The sequence below is a fragment of the Trachypithecus francoisi genome, unplaced genomic scaffold, assembly GCF_009764315.1.
Source record: "Trachypithecus francoisi isolate TF-2019V2 unplaced genomic scaffold, Tfra_2.0 Lachesis_group12, whole genome shotgun sequence".
Taxonomy (NCBI): domain Eukaryota; kingdom Metazoa; phylum Chordata; class Mammalia; order Primates; family Cercopithecidae; genus Trachypithecus; species Trachypithecus francoisi.
In genome coordinates this window covers 14,996,947-15,021,814 of record NW_022681457.1, presented here as the reverse complement: position 1 = coordinate 15,021,814, position 24,868 = coordinate 14,996,947, and the positions used below count along the sequence as shown (strand labels likewise).

The 24,868-nt window shown below is 52.9% G+C and overlaps 2 protein-coding genes across 14 annotated transcripts in view; one reads left to right on the top strand and one right to left on the bottom strand.

The window, feature by feature from the left end:
* The first annotated feature begins 1,153 nt into the window (after positions 1-1,153).
* ZNF575 (zinc finger protein 575) lies at positions 1,154-4,332 on the top strand. Of its 8 annotated transcripts, none has more exons than XM_033224895.1 (4): positions 1,154-1,344; positions 2,046-2,147; positions 2,655-2,750; positions 3,272-4,332. In XM_033224895.1, the coding sequence occupies exons 3-4, from the start codon at positions 2,672-2,674 to the stop codon at positions 3,928-3,930; spliced, it is 738 nt and encodes a 245-aa protein (XP_033080786.1). In that variant the 5' UTR covers positions 1,154-1,344; positions 2,046-2,147; positions 2,655-2,671; the 3' UTR covers positions 3,931-4,332. The 8 variants fall into 8 exon arrangements, with proteins under 8 accessions (XP_033080786.1, XP_033080789.1, XP_033080785.1 ...); XM_033224898.1 differs by having other exon boundaries at positions 2,585-2,750; XM_033224894.1 differs by having other exon boundaries at positions 1,154-1,373.
* An 8,050-nt stretch (positions 4,333-12,382) lies between these two features.
* Positions 12,383-24,868, bottom strand: part of XRCC1 (X-ray repair cross complementing 1) — a 33,906-nt gene continuing 21,420 nt past the window's right edge. For 5 of the 6 annotated variants that reach the window (XM_033224881.1, XM_033224885.1, XM_033224887.1 and 2 more), the window contains 14 exons: positions 23,338-23,496; positions 22,289-22,363; positions 22,081-22,192; positions 21,665-21,774; positions 21,480-21,591; positions 20,738-20,996; positions 20,295-20,411; positions 16,200-16,293; positions 15,909-16,041; positions 15,115-15,169; positions 14,881-15,020; positions 13,223-13,313; positions 12,688-12,763; positions 12,383-12,581 (listed from right to left, as the gene is read on the bottom strand). In XM_033224881.1, the coding sequence (XP_033080772.1) occupies positions 12,468-12,581; positions 12,688-12,763; positions 13,223-13,313; positions 14,881-15,020; positions 15,115-15,169; positions 15,909-16,041; positions 16,200-16,293; positions 20,295-20,411; positions 20,738-20,996; positions 21,480-21,591; positions 21,665-21,774; positions 22,081-22,192; positions 22,289-22,363; positions 23,338-23,496 (1,647 nt within the window). In that variant the 3' untranslated portion in view covers positions 12,383-12,467. The remainder of the gene's footprint in view (positions 12,582-12,687; positions 12,764-13,222; positions 13,314-14,880; positions 15,021-15,114; positions 15,170-15,908; positions 16,042-16,199; positions 16,294-20,294; positions 20,412-20,737; positions 20,997-21,479; positions 21,592-21,664; positions 21,775-22,080; positions 22,193-22,288; positions 22,364-23,337; positions 23,497-24,868) is intronic. The other variant, XM_033224886.1, reaches the window with a different exon arrangement.

The following is a 24,868-nucleotide window of genomic DNA, read 5'->3' as shown; positions in this document are numbered from 1 at the left end:
TGACATTTAGCTTCGGAATGATTTGGGAAGAGTGGATGGGGGTAAATGAAACAACGCTGGTCATGAGTGAGTAATTATTTTTAAAAAATTTTTTACAGATATGGGATATCGCTGTTGCACAGGCTGGAGTGCAGTAACACAATCATAGCTTACTGCGGACTTGAACTCCTGGGTCAGTCCCACTCCCCATCCCCGTGAAATAGCTAGGACTACAGGCTGCCACTAAGCCAGGTTTTTGTTTTTTGTTTTTGTTTGTTTTGTTTTTTTAAAGATGGGAAGGTGTCTCGCTATGTTGCCCAGGCTAGGATTTTTGTTTGGGTTTTTGGTTTTTTGTGTTTGTTTGTTTGAGACAGTCTCACTCTGTTGCCCAGGCTGGAGTGCAGTGGCTTGATCTTGGCTCACTGCAACCTCTGCCTCCCAGGTTCAAGCCATTCTCCTAATTCAGCCTCCAGAGTAGCTGAGATTACAAGCGTGTGCCACCACGCCCGCCTAATTTTTGTATTTTTAGTAGAGACGGGGTTTCACCATGTTGGCCAGGCTAGTCTTGAACTCCTGACCTCAAGTGATCGTCCACCTCCACCTCCCAAAGTGTTGGGATTACAGGAGTGAGCCACCGCGCCTGGTCCCAGTCTAGTTTGGAACTCCTGGGCTCAAGTGATTCGCCTACCTCTGCCTCCCAGAGTGCTGGGATTACAGGCATGAGATAGGGAGCCTGGCCTAGGCACTTTCTATTCTAAACACTTTCCATTGATTATCGTATTTAATCCTAACAACGCTCCATTTTATAGATGAGGAAACAGGAATAGAAAGAGAGCTAGAAAGGGTCACACAGCTAGAAAGTGGCACAGCCGGATTCCAAACCAGTTACCCAGGCAGTCTGGCTCCAGTCCAAATAACCCCGCCAAACTCCCAGGGATCGCAGACCTTGCGGGTTATCGGACTGGAGACCCACCCGTGCAGAGGACTTTTATGGGCATATCCTGGCCACTGCTTGGGAAGAATGCCAAGCTGCATGCCACCCCAGGCCTAGCACCACGAGCATGGGCCAGGGAATCTCGGGACCACCCAGGCTTCCGAGGGGGAAGGTAGATCCGGACGTGGCTGAGAATCTTGAATCACCCAATAGCGAGGTGTGCCAAGGCGCTATGCAAATACCGTGCCTTTTATTGGGCACTGGCTGTCTCTGCGCCCGGAGTCCCGCCTCCGCCCTCTCTCGAAAAAATGGTCAGACTTTTTGCAAACTCCTTGAAGGGTGGAATTAGCAGCGAGCTCTTGAAACTGCCTCTGGAGATGGAACCCAGCGGAATTCTCGAAAAGAAGAGGGACATTAAAAAGAAGGGGTATGTATTGATTTCCAAGCGCAGTTTGTCCATGTTAATCTTGCACGTGCTTGACTCCAGTCAGCCACCGTAGGCCCCGCCACCGGCGGTGCACTTTCCGTCGATACGGTAGCCTCGCGCTTGCTCACGAACTTGCCCGCCTGGCTGGCGCACCCAGCTCCTCCTTCCATTCCGTCTTCCCCCTCCGCAGCCTCTGCCAGCCGGCACTGCGCATGCTTTCTGACGCCCACTTTGGTCCAGCGTGGGAGGAGGGGATGGAAATGAGGTTGGGCCGAGCAGCTCGCGCGCGCTCCCTTCCCTGCCCTCCCCCGACGCCGGACGCGCGCCGGGCGGTGCAGCTTCGCGGGTCCGAGGGCAGTGCAGCAGCAGCGGCAGCGGCTGCGGCCGTGGCCGCGGCGGGAGGAGCCCGAAGCCCCGCCCCCGGGGAGGGGCCGTCCTGCAGGTGAGGGGGCAGGGGTTCGGGCGCGGATACTGGCTTGCAGGCTGAATGCCAGAATCACCCCGAGGGAGAACGGTTGTGGTTCGGACGCCTAGATTCTGGAGGGGCCGTGCATTGGTGCCTGAGCCTCGGGAGGGTGCATCGATGCTTGAATGTCTGATTCGGAAGGGTGCATTGACTCCTTTACGCTTGGGACTCTGAGGGAGAAGTCAATTAGAGGTCTCTGGACCGCACACATGCCAGGTTCCTTACGTATCTTCCTCCAGGTCCCCCCTCTATCCTCCACGGCCCCATCCAAGCCAGGGATGAAATTTAACGGCAAGAAGGACGCAGTTGACGCGGCGTCAATGAACTAAGTCAAAAGCCGGGTAAAGCTAGGTCTTCGAATGTGAAGCCCCGCCCACTGTGCTCATAGGCCCCTCCCCTGGGACGGTGATGAAAGACCTGCCCACTCCGCTCGAAGGCCCCCGCCTCCTGGGTCTAGTTTCAGAACAGGCTTTGGTCCTATTTGTACAACTCCGCCCATTCCAGGACTGCAGGGTCTGGTGGGGAAGGTCCCGCCCACTCTGCGCATAGGCCCCGCCCGCTCCGCTCTCAGGACGGTCGCTTAGTTGTGGAGACCCCGCCCACTCTGCTCAAACACTCCAGCCCTGGGTTTAGACAGCGAAGGGACTGCTTCTGGCTTGAATTTGCATAGCCCCGCTCACTGTGGTCTTAGGCTCCGCCCCCCCCGCTAAGCCCGCCCTCGCCTTAGCATCCCATACTTACAGACCTTGCTCCTAAACAGTCTGATCCCTCATTTTAGGCCCTCCAACCCTATCCCTATCAGCATGGTAATCACCGCTGTCACCCCCCACCCCGCGCCCTGCCCCTAGGTTCCTGTGCCAGCAAGATGCTGGAGCGAGGCGCGGAGTCCGCGGCCGGGGCCACCGATCCTAGTCCCACTGGCAAGGAACCGGTAACCAAAGAAGGTGAGAGTGGCCCCGCCTGTGAGTAGGGAGCATTCTCCAGGAATGGGGACCAAGATAGTCACATTCTGGGGGAATCTCAGGGTGAAAGTTTGAGGGCCCCAGGGTGATGACTATCTGGGATCCCCAAAAATGGCCACGTTCTGGGAAATCCTCCCATTTGGCTGAGAGAGAGCCTCAGTAACCATTTGCTAGGGCTCAGGAAATTACAGAAGGGACGGGGCAGGGATGACACGCGGGATGTCAGGGTGATCACTGGGAAGACACTAGAAACAGATACGTTGGTAGCTTTGAGGAAGCCTTAGGAGCTTTGGGATCCAGGAAAGTAACCCTTTGGAGTCCCTCAGAATGACGCCTGGGGGGAGGGGGAGCAGAAACATGCAATTTGGGGAGTCGCAATATGATGCTTGAGGTGCCCAAGTACACTTGGAGGAGCCCCTCGAATATCAATCTCGTGGCGGAGCCTGGCCTAGGCCCAGGGCGTCGGTTGCTTCCTGGAGCCCACCAGCCCTCCTGTCCCCCAGCTCCCCACCAGGGCCCACTGCAGAAGCCCAGACAGTCAGCTCCAGGGCCCACCGCGTCCGCGAGCGCGCCTCCCCGGCCTCGCCGGCGGCCCCCGCCCCAGCGCCCGCACCGCTGTCCCGACTGTGACAAGGCCTTCTCGTACCCGTCCAAGCTGGCCACGCACCGCTTAGCACACGGCGGCGCCCGACCCCACCCATGCCCAGACTGCCCCAAGGCCTTCTCCTACCCCTCCAAGCTGGCAGCCCACCGCCTCACGCACAGCGGCGCCCGCCCACACCCGTGCCCACACTGCCCGAAGGCCTTTGGCCACCGCTCCAAGCTGGCGGCTCACCTCTGGACCCACGCACCCACCCGCCCCTACCCGTGCCCCGACTGCCCCAAGTCCTTCTGCTACCCTTCCAAGCTGGCGGCCCACCGCCACACGCACCACGCCACCGATGCCCGCCCCTATCCTTGCCCGCATTGCCCCAAGGCTTTCTCATTTCCCTCCAAGCTGGCTGCCCATCGCCTATGTCACGACCCCCCAACCGCACCTGGCAGCCAGGCGACGGCCCGGCACCGATGCTCCAGCTGCGGCCAGGCCTTTGGCCAGAGACGCTTACTGCTCCTTCATCAACGCAGCCACCACCAGGTGGAGCACAAAGGGGAGAGAGACTGAGCCCTCCCTTGGCTCACTGTCCCCCTCTGCCGCCAGCCCTCACCAGTAAGAGGTGGGATTTCTAAAACCGACTGTATGAGCTCCCTCTTCCAGATAGCTGGCAGAGGGCAAGGCAAGGGATTGGCCATTTATACTGGGCTCGAACTCAGAAGCCCGAGGAACTCTTTGCTCCCCTGCTTTGGGGAGATCTCAAACCATGGAGGTGGAGCTGTGCTTTGACAGCCCTGGCTCTGCTTCTCCCCACACACTTCATGGCAAAGGTAAAAAGTCTGCTACTATGGTGGGTTGATAAGGATTGTGGGCAAACAGGCTCTCTTTTTGTTAAAAGTTTAAATTGGTGTCTCCACTTTGGCCATATGACTGTATCTAAGAAACTGAAAATACATGCTTGTCTCAACTCTTCCACTTGTGGAAATTTATTCTATAAACTCATGTATGTGAAAAAAGCATAGTGTATAAGGGTGTTCACCGCAGTGCGACTGTTGTGGCCAAAGACTGGAAGCAACTCAAGTGCCCAAGAACAGGGGACCGACTATTGAATTACAGCCACGGAATGGAATAGGTAGCAGTAGAAAAAAAAAAAAAGTGCTGTATGTACTGATGTGGAAAGATCTCCCAAGATATATTCGGTGATAAAAGAGTATACCACTGACCATTTAAAGACAATCAAAAGCCCAAGCTTCAGGTTGGGTGTGGTGGCTCACGCCTATAATCCCAGCACTTTGGGAGGCCAAGGTGGAAGGATAGCTTGAGCCAGAAGTCCAAGAGCAGTCTGGACAACACAGCAAGACCCCATCTCTACCAAAAAAAAAAAAAGCTGGGTGTGGTGGCATGTACCTGTAGTCCCAGCTACTTGGGAAGCTGAGGTGGGTGGATCACTTGAGCTGGCAGGTCAAGGCTGCCGTGAGCTGTGATCGTGCCACTGCCTTCCAGTCTGGATGACAGAGCAAGACACATCTCAAAAAGAAAAAGAAAATAATCCCAACATTCAGAGCCATCCCTGACCCACTTGTTAAAAGTTGCCAGGCCTTGGACAAGCTTTCTCACTCCTCTGGACTCAGATGCCTTTGCTGTAAAATGGGTGGGTTATAAGGCATTTGTAAGGGGCAAGCAACACCTCAGGCAAAGTCAGTTTCCCTTTTAGAGCCTGTTTCTCCCATTGTAAAATAAGGATGAGCAAGCTAGCATGGGACTACTCTTCATTCCACAAATATTAAGCACCTCCTGTGTGCTGGGCCCTGCATGGGGTGCTGGGGACACAGCAATGAAGACAGACCTTGTCTAGTGAGGAAAGTGGACACTAATTTTAAAAAGCAGCAGCAGCAGGCCACACAGAGGGGCTCAGATCTGTAATCCCAGCACTTTAGGAGGCCAAGGCAGGCGGATCACTTTAAGTCAGGAGTTCGAAACCAGCTTGGCCAGCATGATGAAACTCCGTCTCTACTAAAAATATAAAAACTAGCTGGGTGTGGTGGCGTGCACCTGTAATCCCAGCTACTTGGGGAGGCTGAGGTACAAGAATCAATTGAATCCAGGAGGAAGAGGTTGCAGTGAGCTAAGGTTGCACCACTGCACTCCAGCCTGGGCGACAGAGACCTGGCCTCAAAAAAAACCAAAAAAACCCAGCAGCGGCCAAGTCATTCATTCATCTATGTATGTATGTATGTATGTATGTATGTATATAGAGATAGGGTCTATGTTGCCCAGGCTAGTCTGAACTTCTGGACTCAAGCAGTCCTCCCACTTTGGCCTCCCAAAGTGCTAGGATTACATGCGTGAGCCACCATGCCTGGCCCCAAGTCCATTTAGAACAAGTAGGAGAGCCTTGGCTCCCCACCCCCTCAACCCAGATACAAAAATTATTACAAAGCTGTGCAGTAATGAAATTGGTGGTGTTGGCTTGAAAACAGGCCAGTGGAAGACAACTGAGAGCTTAGAAACAGACCTGTGCTTATGATGACATATGACAAACTAGACCTGTAGATCTGGGAGTGGCAACCTTTTTCTATAAAGGCCAAAGAGTACAGACGGTCCCTGACTTACAATGGTTTGAATCAGGACTTTCCAACTTTATGATGGGTTCATCTGGATGTAGCACCATTGTAAGTCAAGGAGCATCTTTTTTTTTTTTTTTTTTTTGAGACAGGGTCTTGCTCTGTTGCCCAGGCTGGAATGCAGTGGCATGATCACAGCTCATTGCCCTGAACTCCTGGGCAGAAGCGATCTTCCTACCTCAGCCTCAGAAGTAGCTGGGACTACAGGCACACACCACCACACCTGGCTTATTTATTTTTATTTTTGAGACAGAGTCTTGCTCTGTTGCCCAGGCTGGAGTGCAGTGGCATGATCGCCACTCATTGCAACCTCTGCCTCCCAGACTCAAGCAATTCTCCTACCTCAGCCTCCTGAGAAGCTGGGATTTCAGGTGTGCGCCACCATGCCCAGTTAATTTTTGTATTTTTAGTAGAGATGGGTTTTCGCCATGTTGGCCAGGCTGGTCTCGAACTCCTGACCTCAAGTGGTCCGCCTGCCTTGGCCTCCCAAAGTGCTGGGATTACAGACGTGAGCCACTGCACCCAGCCCCCAGCTAAATTTTTAAAATTTTTTTTTAGAGATGGGGTCTCACTATGTTGCCCAGGCTAGCCTCAATCTCCTAGCCTCAAGTGATCCTCCTGTCTTGGCCTCCCAATGTCCTGGGATTCCAGGCGTGAGTCACTGAGCCCAGCTGCATCTGTTACATTTTTAAGTTCTGCAGGCCATACAGTGTCTTCCACAACTATTCCATTCTGCCACTCTAGCAGGAAAGCAGCCACACACATTACAATACATAAATGAATGAGCATGGCTGTGTTCCAATAAACATTTACCAAAATTCTAAGTAGGCTGGATTTTGCCTATGGGCTGTAGTTTGTCGAGACCTGACATGGATGAGTGGAGGATGGACAGACTAATCAGTAAATAAGGCTAAGAGACATGGGGAAAAATTAAGTTGAATCCCCTGGTGTATAGAAGAATGATCCCCCAAAGATACCCACATTTGAATCCCCAGAACCTGTATGTTAGCTGGCATGTAGCAAAAGGGACATTGCAGATGTGATTGAGATGGGTAAGTTATCCTGATTATTCAGACAGGCCCAATATAATCACAAGGGTCCTTATATGAGAAAGAGGGAAGCAGGAGACAGAGAGAGGTGATCATAAAAGCAAATATTCAAGTGATGGAAGACCCTAAGTCAAGGAATTTTGCCTACCAAAGGCAAGGAAATAAATTCCTCCTTAGAGCCTCCAGAAGGATTGCAACCCTGCTGACACTTGATTTTAGGCCAGTGAGGCTGATTTTGGACCACTGACCTCCAGAACTATAATAAAATTAACTTGTGTAGTCTAACGCCACTAAGCTTATGGCGATTTGTTACAGCAACAATGGGAAACTACTGCAGATCCCTACCTCACACCATATGCAAAAATACGTTTCTGGGAGTTTAAGATCTAAATTTGAAGAGAAAAACTCAAAAATATTTACATGGAAAGAAGAATTATCTTAGTAACTCCAGAAGTAGAGACAATATCCTTAAGAGACAAAAGAGTGTAAATCATAGATGAAAAGATGGGTAAATGTGACCATAAATGAATGTAAAGTTATGACTAGGATGGATGAGATGTAGTATTTTAAGAGTGTGTACCTGGCATATCCTATTATATAGTGGAGGTTAGGAAAAGCCTTGTTGAGGATGTAATGTTTGAGCTGAGATCTGAAAGTTGTGGAGGAAAGAGAACGTAGAAAGTGTCCATAGACTAGATAAAGAACAAGTGGTACATATACATCAGGGAATACTATGCAGTCATAAAATGGAATGAGATCACATCCTTTGTGATTTGCTTTCCAGGAAACTGATTTGCTTTCCAGGAAACTGATTTGCTATCTAGGCTCACCAGGGCAAGTATTAAAGGACCAGCGAGTAGGCAAGCCTAGGAGCAAAACTGCAAATTTATTTTTTGGTCAGCCAGCTTTGTGGGGGAGGGGTGAGGTCCGGCGGTCTCCGGCAGGGGAGGCCAAGGGAGTCGCCCCATGGAGCTCTCCCACGAGGTTCCTAACGCAGTCCTGACAGGAGTGGGGGCTGAGGAACTTCCCTCCGTGCGCCCTCCGGGAGCGGCTTTTATGTCCTGGGCCTGGGAGTGGGCGGGCAGTGGGCGGGACATAGGCGGGTTGGGGGCCGGACGGTAGGCGTGGCTAGGCGGTTCCGCTTTTTCTCCGTGGGAGGTCGGGTTGCGCCTGCACAGTCGACCTGTGTCTTTCCCCGGCGCGGGAAAGTTGACGGTGAAGAACCCGGAACTGCGCCATCTTGCCTCCGTTAGTCCAAACAGTTTGCAGGGACATGGATGGAGCTGGAAGCCATTATCCTCAGCAAACTAATGCAGGAACAGAAAACCAAATACTGCATGTTCTCACTTATAAGTGGGAGCCGAATGATGAGAACACATGGACACAGCTGGGCATGGTGCCTCACAGCCTCTAATCCCAGCACTTTGGGAGGTGGAGGCGGGCAGATCACCTGAGGTCAGGAGTTCAAAACCAGCCTGGCCAACATGGCAAACCCCCTCTCTACTAAAAATACGAAAATTAGCCGGACATGGTGGCAAACACCTGTAATCCCAGCTACTCGGGAGGCTGAGGCACGAGAATCCCTCAAACCCAAGAGGCAGAGGTTGCAGTGAGCCAAGATCATGCCACTGCACTCCAGCCTAGGTGACAAGAGTGAGACTCCATCTCAAAGAAAAAAAAGAACACATGGGGGGAACAACACACACTGGGGCCTGTCAGGGGGTGGGGGTTAGGGGCTAGGAAGAGCATCAGGAAGTATAGCTAATGGATGCTGGGCTTAATACCCAGGTGATGGGATGATCTGTGCAGCAAACCACCACAGCATACATTTACCTATGAAACAAAACTGCACATCCTGCACATGTACCTCTGAACTTAAAATAAAAGTACAAAAGCCGGGCACGGTGGCTCACGCCTGTAATCCCAGCACTTTGGGAGGCCAAGGCAGGTGGATCACCTGAGGTCGGGAGTTCAAGACCAGCCTGACCAACATGGAGAAACCCCGTCTCTACTAAAAATACAAAATTAGCCGGGGTGGTGGCGCATGACTGTAATCCCAGCTACTTGGGAGGCTGAGGCAGGAGAATCCCTTGAACCTGGGAGCCGGAGGTTGCAGTGAGCCAAGATCGCACCACTGCACTCCAGCCTGGCAAAAAAAGCGAAACTCTGTATCAAAAAAATAAATAAAAATAAAAAATAAAAATAAATAAAAAATAAAAGTAGAAGAAAAGAAAGTGTCCAGCATAAGGGCTAGGACTGAGCAGGCTGCTGTACTGTACTCTACTCAGGCCTTTCAGGGAAGGTTCTGGGAGGGGTAAGGGGTCTACTCTGTTCTCCCAACCCAGCAGTGCTGCTTGTATCCATGTTTATACAGAGAGCTGTCCTGTATATGTGAGCTGGAGAGTTTCTCCAAAGCAACCACACCAGCAGCAAAGTTTCAAAGACACATACTCATTTGAGAGGGCGTTGATCTGATCCAACCTTACTTTCACAGAGGGGGGAAATGAGGCCAGGAAAGATGAGATTTATTGGCAACCAAACCACAGGGCAGTGCCTGAGTCTAGGTGGATCCTGGGTCTCTTGATAGCCTGACACCCACCCAGCTGTTCCTTGAACACATAATGCACGCTCCTGCCTCAGGGCCTGTGAACTTGCTTTTCCTCTGCCTGGAAGGGCTCTCTCAGATACTCCTTACTTCTCCCAGGTCCCTGTAAGTCCTCCGAGAGGCCATCCCCAATCACCCTATCTAAACTACCAAGACCTTACCACTGCTGTCACTCACGATGCTGTTTTCCTTGCTCTCACAGCATTTCCCACTATCCAAGGCTGCACTGCACATGCACCATCTCTGTCTCCCTGTACAATGTCAGGCCATTGAGACTGGGGACTACTGTCTGTTTTTTTCATACTGTCTTCCCAGTGTCTCCCACATGGTGGCTGTGGTAGGCAGAGTAATAGCCTCCCAAAGATGTTCACATCCTGCCTGGGCACAGTGGCTCATGCCTGTAATACAGCACTTTGGATGGCTGAGGCGGGTGGATCACCTGAAGTCAGGAGTTCGAGACCTGCCTGGCCAACATGGCAAAACCTCGTCTCTACTAAAAATACAAAAATTAGCTGGGCATGGTGGCAGGCGCCTGGAATCCCAGCTACTCGAGTGGCTAAGGCAGAGAACTGCTTGAACTCAGGAGGCGGAGGTTGCAGTGAGCTGAGAATGTGCCACTGTACTCCAGCCTGGGCGACACAGCGAGACTCCGTCTCAAAAACAAAAAACAGGGAGATTATCCCAAATGATCCAGGCAGGCTTAATGTAATCACAAAGATCTCTTGTTGCCCAGGCTTAAGTGCAATAACATGATCTCGGCTCACTGCAACCTCTGCCTCCCAAGTTCAAGCGATTCTCCTGCCTCAGCCTCCCAAGAAGCTGGGATTACAGGCATGTGCCACCACACCTGACTCATTTTGTATTTTTAGTAGAGATGGGGTTTCTCCATGTTGGTCAGGCTGGTCTCAAACTCCCAACCTCGCGTGATCCGCCTGCCTCGGCCTCCCAAAGTGGTGGGATTACAGGCGTGAGCTACCACGCCTGGTCTACAATCACAAAGATCTTTACATGTGGAAATATGGAACAGAAGAGTCAAGGTCAAGGTGATGGGATATGAGAAGGACTCAATAGGCCATTGCAGGCCTGGAATATGGAAGGGGAATGGAATGTGGGCAGCTTCTAGAAGCTGGAAAAGACAAGAAAGCAGATTCTCCCCTCGAACCTCCAGAAGGAACGCAGCCCTGCCTACCTTGATTTTTAGCCCAAGGATACCCATTTTGCACTTCAGACCTCCAAACCTATAAGATCATAAATTTCTATTGTTTTAAGCCACTGAGTTTGTGATAATTTGTTACAGCAGTAGTACAAAACTAACATGGTGAGTTATCCGTAGGAGTGTGAATGAGCAAATGAATGAGTGAATGTGAAGTCTAAAGCCACCCTTAGCTGGGCGCAGTGGCTCAACACCTGTAATCCCAGCACTTTAGGAGGCCAAGGCGGGAAGACTGCTTGAGGCCAGGAGTTTGAGGCCAGCCTAGGCAACATAGTGAGAGTCCATCTCTACAAAAAATAGAAAATTTCTCAGGTGTGGTAGTACATGCCTGTAGTCCCACCTACTCAGGAGGCGGAAGCAGGAAGATCACTTGGGCCCAGGAGATCGAGGCTGAGTAAGCAGTGACTGCACCACTGCACTTCAGCCTGGGCAACAGAGCAAGACCCTGTCTCTAATAATAATATAAAACCATCCTCATCAGAAAGAGACAGGAGTGAGACTGGTAACCCTTGGTTGATGAGGCAAAAGTTGGGAAAGGGCTTGGAATGTCCAAGAAAAGGTTACCCAAAGGTCAGATCTCAAACCTACCTCTGACCCTGGCCTCTGTCCTGTTCAAACCCCCTCCTAACATTTCTACCCTCAGATTAAAGTCCAGGCTTCTCAGCCTGGAGTTCACAGACCTTCAGGCCAGCCCTGTCCAAAAGACCTTTCTAGAGTAATGCAAATGTTCTCTGTGCTGCCCAATTCAGTGGCCACTGGCCCAATACAGTAGCCACTGAGCAACTGAAATGCATGGCCACTGTGACTACAGAAGTGAAGTTTACATTTCATTTCATTTTAATTAATTTAAATAGCTACCTGTACCCAGTGGTGATCACACTGGACAGCAGAGCTGCAAGGACTGTGCCTGGCTTTCTAAATCTGCCCCCAAAGCCTCTTCACCAAAGGCAGCAATGCTCTTCTGCCTGCCTCAGGCTGCTTCCCACCTCCTGACCCATGCTGTGGCCTTTGCCTAGAGCACCATCCCATCCTCTGCCCTGATTCCCTCACAATCAGCTCAATTCCCACTTAAACATGGTGGAGCCTTGAAGGGGGTCCAGGGTTTGAGTGGGTTGCTTAAAATGTCCTTTCCTCCCATTCTACCTCCTAAATTAGGTGATGTAAAACCACGGTGGTGATATTCATTATACAGCTACTTCTGAAAACCCTGGAGGAAAGGCACTATCCCTGGCCTGGGGATGCTGAGGCTTCAGGAGAGAGATGGGCCTCATGGGTACTGAGGCCTCCACCCACAAAGGGACAGCCAAGACACAGATGTGGCTCACAGGGCCAGAACAAGTTGAGGGGCAGTGCTGAGAGTCAGATTCCCAGTTCCCTGCCTCTTGCCAGCACAAGGATAAGGAGCCAAGCAGAAGAGACAAAAGAGTTCCTTCTCTACCAGATCTCTGATGGAGGTGCCCAGCATTCTTCCCCAGGTCCCAGGGAGCCTCTTAGCGTTTTGGGAGACTCCTGGGTGAGAATAGGCAGCTGCTCCAAACCAACTCATCTTTATTAAATGCATCGTGTGTGTGTGTGTGTGTGTGTGTGTGTGTGTGTGTGTGTGTGTAGCACATACTTCAGGCCTGTGGCACCACTCCATAGAGCTGGTGAGGAAGTAACTTCTGTTTCTCGTTGCAACTGTAGATCCATCGGGGACGAACAAATGCCAGGGAGGGGTTGTCCATCAGGGCCTGCAGGGTGGGGTGGAGTCCATACAAGAATGTGTCATCAAGGGGAGGACGGAGGAGATGCAAAGGTGTGCCAGGGGCTCCCATTCTCTGCCTCTTTGATACTCACCTCCTCAAAACTGGGATCCCATTCCTGTGCCGTGATCACAAACTGAACCCGGTCACTCATACAGTCCTCGAGCTCCCTGGTGGGAGAGAAGAAAAGAGGTAGAAGGCACATCAGGGAATCAGCACTGACATCGTACTCCCCAGACACTCTCAATGGCTGTCCTCACACAGTCCCCACCTATTCCCCCTCTAGGCTGCCTGTGGTGACACCATTCTTCCATGTATCCATCTTGCCATAGCTACAATGACCAGAGCTTCCACAGTGGCTAATCCTCAGGCCAGCCCTTTCAGAAGCAGGGGTAGGGGTAGGGATCCTCACTGTAGAGAAGAGGAAACTGGGGCAAGCAATGTATCCTGGGCTGCCGGCGGTGGGCAAGCTGGCATTCGGATTCCATGGCCTGTGCTCACCTGCTGGGCATGGCCCTTCTCCATCCTTCTGATAGTCTTCTTTCCCACACCCCCACTCCTCCCAGCAGGTCCCTGAGGCCTCCCCTGGACCCATCACCCCTTCCCCACCCCAGTCCCTGGAGATTCACCCATTGAAGGCTGTGACATATCGGATGAGTTTCCGCCGCTCATCCCCAGGGAACTCCCCGTAAAGGAAGAAGTGCTTCCCCTGGAAGAAATCTGCAGGAGAGAAGGGGGCTAAAGTAAGTGTAAGGCCCCAGGAGTTCCCAGGACCAGACAGGAGTGACAAGGCTGATCCAGCAGCTGAGGAGAGGGCTGTCCACATGTGGGCAGGGATTCATGGCGGGCAGTGGCCCCTGCCTAGTGGCCCATCAGAGCCTTCTGGGGAGGTAGGCAGGCTGGTTGGTTGCTTTGCTTTAACAGTAGAAGATACGATGACTATTATTACGATTTGTTTCTGACAGACAGGCGGAAGCCACTTATCTCTCTCTCTCTTTCCTTTTTAAGACAAGGGCTCACTCTGTCGCCCAGGCTGGAGTGTAGTGGCGTGATCTTGCCTCACTGCAACCTCTGCCTCCTGGGCTCAAGTGATTCTCCCATCTCAGCCTCCCCAGTAGCTGGGACTACAGGTGTGTGCCACCACACCCGGCTAATTTTTAAACTTTTTGTAGACAGATGGGGTATTGACATGTTACTCTTGGGCTCAAGCAATCCTCCCACCTCAGCCTCCTGAGTAGCCAGAACTATAGGTGCACATCACTATGCTCAGCCAATTTTTAAAACTTTTTGTAAAGACAGGCAAGGGGGAGGGGCGGTCTCGTCTCACTATGTTGCCCAGGCTGGTCTTTAACTCTTGGACTCAAGCGATCCTCCCACCTCAGCTTCTCAAAGTACGGGGTGAGCCACCGTGCCTGGCCTGCCTGGAGCCACTTAATGAGCTTAGTCCAGGCTGGAAACATCAGTATCTGCCACTTCTTCACCTTTGCTCTCCTTTCCAACCAGTGCCTTTCTTGCTCTGACCTTTGGGGTGGCTCCTTTCCATTTTAAGGTGACTCTCTAGGCCATCAATTTGCTGATGCCACTTTAGGGGCTTTGGAGAATCAAAGCATCTACCTGCCCATCATCCAAGAGAAACTGGGTGGAAACGGCTCTTCTGTAAGTCCCCAAACCACACCTCTGTACAGCCCTGGCTGCCTTTCCTCTGCTCCCTTCATTCTCAAAGAAGCTCTGCCTCCCTGCCTCCCATCCCACAACTCCCTGCAGAGTTTCCCCATTCTCTTTCATTCTTATTATTTTACACTGGAAATGCACACACACAATGTGTGCAGACAGCATCCATGTCCAGAGTGATGGCTGATGTGAAAGCCAACATTGGTGTGCGCCCACCCAGGGCCTGACAGAGAGCAGTGCCTCTGTCACCTGGTGTGCCCAGCTTCACCCCAGACCAACAGAACGGCACCTGGGTAAGTGAATCACTAGCGTGAGGGTGGGGCCCTCACCCCTGATGTGAAAAAAAGGAGGTGCTTTACTAAGGCACATGGCTGCAAGGGGAGTGGTCAGAACAAGAAATCTGGAGGGGAGAAAAAGGCAAGACACAGAGAGGATGCTGAAGGGAAGGGAACAAGCCTAGCAGAACCTGGAGGTGCTGAGGCAGGGAGTGGGTTGAGGAAGGAGAGGGGAGGCAAGACACGGGGACAGCAGTGACCCCAGGGTTGGCCAGGGCAAGTCCCAGTTGAGAACTGAGAAGGGAAAATGCTGCTTCAGGAGGGATGGGGGGATTTCCCACCTGGGAGCTCAGGGACTGGCAGATCAGGTGGCTCCTGGTGTTCCTCATCGTCCGTGTTCTCATCCGTGGAGCCTGCATATGGGTCTTCCCCGTTCTCCTCCTGGCCAGGGGGTGGTCTGTGTTCCTTCTGCTCAGCCACCCTGGGGTTACCAAGAGGAGTAGAGAGTGAGCATGCAGGGCAGCCTCCCCTACACCCAAGGCCATGGACACCCCAACCCCCAGCCCCAGCCCTACCTCCTCAGCTCATCCTCTGTGTCCCCAGAATCTTCCGCCCCGTTGTCCTGTCCTTCTACAAGTAGAAGCTCAGTCAGTGCAAGGCTGCCTTATCTCCTGGGAAGACTGGCAGCTCTCCCAGCATGGCACAGACCCAGGCATCTCATGCCCCCGGCCTCAACTGCCCTCCAGATCCAGTCATCTGGGCCCCTAGCCCCTCCTCCCTCAGACCCAGGAGTCCAGGCCCCAGCCCTTCCTCCCTCAGACCCAGGAGTCCAGGCCCCAGGCCCTCCTCCCTCAGACCCAGGAGTCCAGGACCCAGCCCTTCCTCCCTCAGACCCAGGAGTCCAGGCCCCAGGCCCTCCTCCCTCAGACCCAGGAGTCCAGGACCCAGCCCTTCCTCCCTCAGACCCAGGAGTCCAGGCCCCCAGCCCCTCCTCCCTCAGACCCAGGAGTCCAGGACCCAGCCCTTCCTCCCTCAGACCCAGGAGTCCAGGCCCCAGGCCCTCCTCCCTCAGACCCAGGAGTCCAGGACCCAGCCCTTCCTCCCTCAGACCTAGGAGTCCAGGACTCAGCCCTTCCTCCCTCAGACCCAGGAGTCCAGGCCCCAATCCCTCCTCCCTCAGACCCAGGAGTCCAGGCCCCAATCCCTCCTCCCTCAGACCCAGGAGTCCAGGCCCCAGGTCCTCCTCCCTCAGACCCAGGAGTCCAGGACTCAGCCCTTCCTCCCTCAGACACAGGACTCCAGGCCCCCAGCCCCTCCTCCCTCAGACTCAGGAGTCCAGGCCCCAGCTCCTCCTCCCTCAGAGTCTGACCTGACTGTTCCCCCTCAATGTCTATATCTTCCTGGAGCACTGATGAGGCTGCTTTGGTCTCTTCAGGGGATAGGGGCTTCTGGGGTGAGCTGGGTCCCGTTGCCTGAGTGGGTTTGGTTTTGGTCTGGGGGCGCTGAGGAGGGAGAGTGGGTGGGTGAGGAGGGCAGGAACAGTGTGGGTGTGATGCAGGGGTACCTGCAAGAGGCAGGAGTGGGAAGTTTGGGGTGCCACAGCAGATCCAGGTCATCCTCCCACTACACCCTCCTCCCCACTGGACAGGGGGCATCAGACCTTTCGAGGAAGCTTGGGGGCTTCATCTCCACTGCTGCCGCTGTGAGAGGCCTCATCCTCCTCGCTGCTGGAGCCTGGCCCTGCCATGAGGTACCTAGGGGAGGAATCAGGCCTCAGACAAACAGGCTCCAGGGAAGTGAGGAGGGCATTCAGAAGGCAACAGCCACTGGTGTTTACTAAATACTCACTCTCGTGGGCTTCATGGTCTTGCTCCCAGCCCATTCCCTCCCAGCTCAGGAGGCCCCAGTGAACCCAGTCAGCCCGGCCACCTGCCCTGCAGACCTGGGCACCCCCTTTCTTCCCCTCCCTCTTTTTTTTTTTTTTTTTGAGACAGAGTCCCATTCCATCACCAGGCTGAAGTGCAGTGGTCTGATCTCGGCTCACTGCAATCTCCGCCTCCAGGTTTGAGCGACTCCCTTGCCTCAGCCTCCCTAGCAGCTGGGATTACAGGTGCACACCACCACGCCTGGCTAACTTTTTCTATTTTAGTAGACACGGGGTTTCACCATGTTGGCCAGGATGGTCTCGATCTCCTGACCTCATGATCCGCTCCCCTCGGCCTCTGAAAGGGCTGGGGGTGAGCCACCACTCCCAGCCTTTTTTTTTTTTTTTTTTAAGACAAGATCTCACTCTGTCACCCAGGGTAGAGTGCAGTGGTGTGATCTTGGCTCACTGCAACCTCTATCTCCCGGGGTTCAAGCAATTCTTCTGCCTCAGCCTCCCCAGTAACTGGGTTAACAGGGCATGTGCCACCACGCCTGGCTAATTTTGTGTTTTTTGTTTTGTTTTGTTTTTTAAGTACATACGGGGTTTCACCACGTTGGCCAGGATGGTCTCGAACTCCTGACCTCAAGTGATCCACCCACCTCAGCCTCCCAAAGTGCTGGGATTACAGGCATGAGCCACTGCACCCGGCATTCCCCTCCCTCTTGGGGAAGAAATGTCTTCTCAATTCAGAAAGGAACAAAAAATCAGAACTTTCCCCTTTGAGAATCAAAGTCAGTTTCTCATTAGGAAAATACCCACCATTTAAGGGGAAAATCTCAAAGCAAATACGTTTTAAAGACCCCAACACTATAATCATGGTTCCTTAAGCCACTAACATTCCAGGAAAAGAATTTTCCCAGCTCTAACAACAGTAGCAGATTGACACTTACATGGGACTTCCTACATGCCAGGTAGCACATGACAAATACTGAGTCAATGAATCCTGAGGTAGGTGCTATTTTTAGCCCCATTTTACAGATGAGGAAACTAAGGCACAGAGAGATTATTTAATCTGCCCTAAGCCATAGGAAGGTATGCAGAAGCAAATGAATGTATTAGTTCCATTTTTCTGAGACATACGTGTTAAGACCCTTCTGCATTTAAATTGGTTGTTTTAAAGCTGGTGAAATGCTGTTTGGGTAAGTCACACTCATAAAACGGTGCCTCACGGGAGATTCAGAGGATTTAAAATGTAGTAGTTCATTAACAGTCAATAGTCGGCTTATTTTTTGAGACAGAGTCTCGCTATGTCCCCAGGCTGGAGTGCAGTGGCGTGATCTCGATTCACTTCAACCCCCACCTCCCAGGTTCAAGGGATTCTCCCACCTCAGCCTCCAGAGTAGCTGGGGCTACAGGTGTGCGCCACCACGCCCAGCTAATTTTTGTATTTTTTGGTAGAGATGGGATTTTACCATGTTGGCCAGGCTGGTCTCAAACTCCTGACCTCAAGCGATCCACCCACCTCAGCCTCCCAAAGTGCTGGGATTACAGGCGTGAGCCACCGCACTCGGCCCAATTTTTATTTTTGAGATAAGGTCTTGATTTGCTGCCTAGACTAGAGTGCAGTGGTGCAATCATGGCTCATTGCAGCCTCGACCTCCTGGGCTCAAGTGATCCTACCACCTCAGCCTCCCAAGTAGCTAGGACTACAGGTGTGTGCCACCATACCTGGAAAATTTTTTTCATGTTTTGCAGGGATGGGGTCTCACTACGTTGCCCGCGTCATATAGTTAATTTTTTTTTTATTTTACAAATGAGTACAAGCCAGAATTTTTTTTTTTTTTTTTTTTGAGATGGAGTCCGCTCTGTCGCCCAGGCTGGAGTGCAGTGGCCGGATCTCAGCTCACTGCAAGCTCCGCCTCCCAGGTTTACGCCATTCTCCTGCCTCAGCCTCCCGAGTAGCTGGGACTACAGGCACCCGCCACCTCGCCCAGCTAGTTTTTTGTATTTTTTAGTAGAGACGGGGTTTCACCATGTTAGCCAGGATGGTCTCGATCTCCTGACCTCGTGATCCGCCCGTCTCGGCCTCCCAAAGTGCTGGGATTACAGGCTTGAGCCACCGCGCCCGGCCTACAAGCCAGAATTTTTAAAAATATAAAATGCTTTGTGAATTCTTTTTGTTAAGACCAGTTGCAAATCCAACATTGTCTTTTTCCCTTTTCTTTCATGCCCTCCTTAAGCTCCCAGGTACATAATAATGCATATCTGGTTCCTTCTGCCCCAAATATAGCACCAGCCCATCCCCTCTTCTGTTCCTGAGGCCTCAGCCTACTCAGGAGTCCCTACCTGCAGCCTCCCCTTGACAGTCCATCCCTCCCAACAGAGCCTGCCCCTGCTGCCATCAAACCTTCAGTGATTCCCCCCTGCTCAGAGGAGGCCCCTGGAGCCGGATGGGCTTCAGAATTTTGAATCTTTCAGATTTCAGAGAGGCAAATGGCTGGCGTACAGATTGTTACATAAACTCTCAGTAGGGCCTGGGGGAGCACCCCATGATCAAACCCACTAATATTTCTGGAGTTAAGACCATGACACACTTAAGGGGATAAAAAAAAAAAGTCCACAAATAGCCTCACATTAGTTCAGGATGACTGCAGCAAAATGAGTTTGTGCTGAACCTAGAAAAGAACTTTCAGCTTCTAGAGATGTTTGGATTCCTGAACAACAGATGATGGTTCTGTGAAGCTGTATGGAGCCCAGTGTGTAGCCCGGGCTCCGGAAGCCCCTTCTGACCTAAGCCTACCCACCTCGCAGCCTCATTATCCCCCAAGGCAGATCATTTCTCAAATACACCAGGTACAGCTAACTTCTGAACACACTCGGGCCATAGAGTACAATCCAGTCTCCCCTCCAATCCACGGGCCTCAGATCTGAGCTTGCTTTGCTCAGTCCAAAGCCTTCTGTGGTTCCTACTGCCCCAGTCCCATTTTTCCTGCAACTTCTTACCCCCACGTAAGCTCAGCCTCACCTACAACTCCTCCAGGCAGCCAACAGGCTGCCCTGACCTTATCTCCTCTGCCCAGCATGTTCTCTGCCTCTGTTCAGCCTGAAAAACCTCTCCTGGGACCTTGAAGACCCCTCGCTCTCTGCGGGCCACCCCGTAGGGCTTTCACTCCACTGTTACAACAATTCTGATCCCTCATCAAAGTGAGAAGCCTTCAAGGGCAGGGCTCGATAACTGGATCCTCAGCCTTGCACAGTCCAGCCTGGCACCAAGCAGAGGCTTCTGGGACTCATTTTGGTTTTGGGAGTTTTTTTTGTTGAGATGGAGTCTCGCTCTGTCACCCAGGCTAGAGTGCAGTGGTACGATTTTGGCTCCCGGGTTCAACCGATTCTCCTGCCTCAGCCTTCCAAGTAGCTGGGATTACAGGCATGCACCACCACGCCCAGCTAATTTTTGTATTTTTAGTAGAGACAGCGTTTCACCATGTTGGACAGGCTGGTCCTCGAACTCCTGACCTCAAGTGATCCACCTGCCTCAGCTCCCAGAGTGCTGGGATTACAGGCATGAACTACTGTCCCGGAACTGACTTTAAATGAATGAGTATGGACCCCAGCACTTGTTCTTCCACCCCTGAGTCTTTGCACAAACTACTCCTCCAGCCTTTTCTGATAAACAGGCTTCACAGAGCCCTCTGTGACCTCCCAGGCAGGTCCTCCTTCCCTCATCTGGAGTACCCCAGCCCCTGCCCCACTCCTCTCAGTAATCTGTTGACTCTGGGCTGGGACCACCTGTGTTTCCACTGGCAGGCCCCGGTCTGACTCCTCTCCAGATCCCTGGCATTGACTGGCACAGAATAAGGAGCAAGGTTGGTGTGTGTGTGGCCTTACCTTCGGGAGGGCAGCCGCCGACGCATGCGGTGACAGTCCAGCACCCACTCCTTACGCACGATGCGGCCTCCTAGGCCTAGGACCTGGCTGTACTTGGGGGTGTTGGCAAAGGCACAGCTGGTGGGGGGCAGAAGTGAGGATGTCAGTTAGGTGTGATCTGAGGGGCAAAGGGGAATGAGAGAGACAGGGGAGACGGAGGGAGACACAGAGAGAGAGAGAGATCATGAGATCGAGGTGGGAGAAATAAAAAGAGGTTGGAGACCAAGGGAGAGATGCAAAAATCAGAGAGAAGACAAAGGCTACAGAGTGCAAGCGAGAAAGAAAGCGAATGAGAGAGAGAGAAAGCATGCAGCATAGTGGACATAGAGAAAGCACAAGGTGGAGGAGACACAGGAAGCTGAGGGAGAAACTGTAGCGGCGCAGAGAGTGGAGTGCAAGCCTACATGAGGTGCGTGCTGTCCTGGGTCCAGTCTGGTCGGTACTTGGCCCCAAGCTCTAGGGCCTTATCTCGCAGCTCAGAGCGGAATGGGTTCTGGAAGCCACTCAGCACCACTACCACACCCTGAAGGATCTTCCCTAGGTCCTCTGGGCCAGCTCGGGGTCGTCTGGGCTCGGTGCCTTCTCCTCGGGGCTTGCCTGTCACTGCCCCCTGTGCTGGGGCAGGGACTGGGACTACGGCTGGGGTACGAGTGGGAGCTGGTACTGGAGAAGCCAAAGAGTAGATCAGTTAGCACCACTGGGGCTCAACCCCCAGGACCTCCTCCCTCAGACCCAGCAGTCTAGGCCCCAGCCCCTCCTCCCTCAGACCCAGGGGTCCAGGCCCCCAGCCCCTCCTCCCTCAGACCCAGGGATCCAGGCCCCAACCCCTCCTCCCTCAGACCCAGGGGTCCAGGCCCCCAGCCCCTCCTCCCCCAGACCCAGGGGCCCAGGCCCCAGCCCCTCCTCCCTCAGACCCAGGGGTTTAGGCCCCCCAACCCCTCCTCCCTCAGACCCAGGGGCCCAGGCCCCAGCCCCTCCTCCCTCAGACCCAGGGGTCCAGGCCCCCCAGCCCCTCCTCCCTCAGACCCAGGGGTCCAGGCCCCCAGCCCTTCCTCCCTCAGATTTAGGACAGCAGACTCCAGCCCCTCTTCCCCTAGGATACAGGAGCACAGGCTCCTATGGGAACAAGGGATCTAGTTAGCTTACATTTAGGTCTCTTGGGAACGGATGGCAACAGCTGGGCTGGTGGTTTGCTGGGGGTCTTCTTTTCTTCTTGGTTCAAATCCAACTTCCTCTTCCCTTTGGGAGACTCCTGGGGCTGAGGGCATGGGGATGGGTTGAGGCCTCCAGCTTCTCTCCTCCTCCACCCCACCAAAGTCTGATGATTTCACCTTGGAGGTGCCGCCTATGGCCCTGGAGACTGGAGAGGCTGAGGAGGCAGCACTAGAGGCCTGGAGGGTAGCAGCTGCATAGCTGGGTCCTGCCGGCTCACTGGCCGTGACTATGAAGGGAGAAAGTGGATTCAGGATGAGAGGGCTGAGCCCCAAGACCCTTTCACTCCCATCTATGGGACACAGAGTACTGTTCCCAAATCCCACCCATGATCCAGCAGTCCCAGCCCCCAGACCCCTCATCCCTCAGGACACAAGAGGCCAGGCCTACCTTCCTCCACCCTGAGACCCCATACAGGACTCTACCACCCTCCTCCCTCAGACCCAGGAATCTGAGCCCCAGCCCCCTCTACCCTCAAACCCATGAGTCTAGGTTTCAACCCTACTCACTCAGGACCTAGGTTGTCCAAGCTCACCTGGGGATGTCTTGTTGATCCGGCTGAAGAAGAGAGCCCCCGGCCTCAAAGAGTTGGCGCTCTCATCCTCCTCCTTCACACGGAACTGGCCGAGCTTGGTCACTGTCACCTTCTAAGGTCCCGCAAGTTCAGTGTTATAGGTGGGCTGCTGGCAGGTGGGGGTGGAGAGGCAGGGAGAAGGCCATGGGGAGCGACGGGTACAGCTTACCTGGGACGGGGCCTCTGCCTCATCTTTGTCTGGGGGGCTATGAAACCGTACAAAACTCAAGCCAAAGGGGGAGTCCTGGGAAAGGAGAGGTGGGAGTCAGGGAGTCTGGCCCAAGGACAGAGGCCAGGCTCAAAGACCTTTTCACTCAGGGAAGCCCCTTCCTGGCTCTTTCCCTCTCATGAACACCCATGTTGAAGGAGGGGCCCTGGTGATGGTGATGACAATGATAGGATTTAGCTGTTGTGCCTGAGCCCTAACTCTGAGTCTGGCACCAAGCCCTTTTCACACATTAGCTCTTTGAGCAATTGGCAGAGTCTACTGGGTGTCCCAGCGAATCCACTGCCCTATGCACAAACTCCTGCCTGTGGAATGGGAGGGAGTGCTGCGTGCTACTTCCAGAACACAGAAGTGTTCCAGGCTCTCTCCTCCTCTGCTAGCTGGATGCAGAACCAGAAAATGGGAGAAGCCTGGGTCCCTCCCTGCATGACCTCATAAGGAGAAGCCAGTTGACAGGCTAAACACTCCGCAGGACAGTTACCTGGGCAAGAAGCACACCTTTGTCGTGTGGCATCATCACATACTCCAGTCTTACTGTTACCACAGCTTTTAGCATCCCCTAACCTACAGCAACCCTATAAGGATCAGGAAATGGAGGCCCAGAGAAGGTAAGTCACTTGCCCAAGATCACAAATCTAAAAAGTGGTATAGCCAGGATGTGAACTCAGTAATCAGACACCAGATCTCCTGATGTTAACTACTAGGCCTACTCTACTAGGCCACCTCCCTAACAAGTCAGTTCCCCTCCTCCGATTGCCCTCTGAGATGCTACAGTTCACCCTTCCTAGATTCCCTCCAGGAGATGAAACTTCTCATTACAGGAAAGATTCCAAACCCATTTCGGGGAACGCAGGGATCCAGTCTCCCCATAATCCCAAGGGACACCAGCTGTCTGCTCCTCCCAGCCCTATTGGCCCTCAATGTTGAGCAGACTCAACATTGGCCCTTATTTCCCTCCTTGCCCAGGACCAAGGACTCTGCACCCTAGGTACCTTGCTGTAGGGCTGGCTACAGACAATTTTGACCCGGTCCCAGCGCTTCTCAGCGGCTGCCCGGACCAGCTTGTCAGGTCCAAACATGCGAACGCGGTTGGGGTTTGAGCCACTGCGGCTCTCAGAAGGGGACATGAAAGATGAGGTGACCAGAAGGACCTGGGGTGAGAGAAAGCACAGTGAATGAGAACCAGGGCAGGTTGGCTTAGATGAGAGCTTCTAGGGGCTGGGGAAGAGGGCATAGGGCCCATGTAGGGGACTAGGAGCCACTAGAATGTAGCTTGGGCCTCGATGGCTCCAGACCCTTACTTTGTTTCTGAGCCTTGAGTCAGTCCTGCCCCGACACAGGCCCCAGAGGGATCTTTTTATCCTCCAGATGTGAGCGACCCTTATCTAAATTCTCCCATGGAGTCTTCCATATATCTGGCAATACAGCAGGCTACATGTCCTAAGGAACTTTCCCGGCAGAGAATACTTGGTAAACTGGAACAATATTCAAACACCTTTTGGAAATGTACAGGTGAGTCAGCGGAAAGGCAAGGGGAATTACTAGAGGCTGGAAATGAGAGAACAGAATCCAAAGAGTCAGAGGAGCTGCACTAAGTATTAAGTGATTGTTTCTCAGCTCAACCCTACCCTCTACAACTCATCTCCCTGATCTGGGCCTGCACTTGTAAAACCACGTTTCTGCTTCCCTAGCTGATCATGACCAGGCTCTGCCAATAGGGGGAGCGAGAGAGAGAGGCTGCAAGGCTGCAGGAGGGAGGAGGGACCTGCTCCTGGTGCATTAGCAGATCCTGTGAGCATCACCCCCAGTTAAGCTTCAGCTTCTACAGTGGTTCCCGCCTGCAGCAGCAGATGAATCCAGTTTGCAGTGTCCCAGTACCTCCAGAAACAGCCTCGTTCAGCCCCTCTCAGCAGCCGCTGGGGGAGAAAGCCCTCCTCAAATGATCTGAATTTCAGCTCCTGGGGCCCCACCTCCAAGTTTCCAAACACCTACGTTTCAATAATTCCTGCCCCTCTCTTTTGTTCCCCTAACCCTGGGAGTGGTAGCTACTCCCTGCTGTTGCTTCTCCTTCATATCTTAGTCTTCCAGTAACACCTAGTTACTGGTTCTTTCTACTAAATTCTCTGTTAAAATAACTAGTTTGGTTTTAGTCTCCTGGCAGGACCCTGTCTGACCTGGCAGCACTAATGTTGGTAGTTTATCGTGGTGCTGATCTCAGGTGGCAAAAACTTGATTTTATTATTATTTTTATTTTTTTAAGAAACAGGGTCTGTCACCCAGGCTAGAGTGCAGTGGTGTGATCATAGCTCACTGCAGCCTCGACCTCCAGGGCTCAAGTGATTCTCCCACCTTGGCCTCTGAGTAGCTGGGTCGAGAGATGCACAACACCACACCTGGCTAAATTTTTATTTTTTGTAGAGGCAGGGTCTTGCTATGTTGCCCGGGCTGGTCCTGAACTCCTGGCCTCAAACGATCCTCTCACCTCAGCCTCCCAAAGCTATGGAATTACAAGCATAAGCCACC

Excerpts from the sequence above, each read along its gene's own strand:
- ZNF575 (XM_033224895.1), top strand. The coding sequence starts at position 2,672 with ATGCTGGAGCGAGGCGCGGAGTCCGCGGCCGGGGCCACCGATCCTAGT. Across the intron at positions 2,751-3,271 it reads GGAACCGGTAACCAAAGAAG|CTCCCCACCAGGGCCCACTG; the intron begins GTGAGAGTGGCC and ends CCTGTCCCCCAG.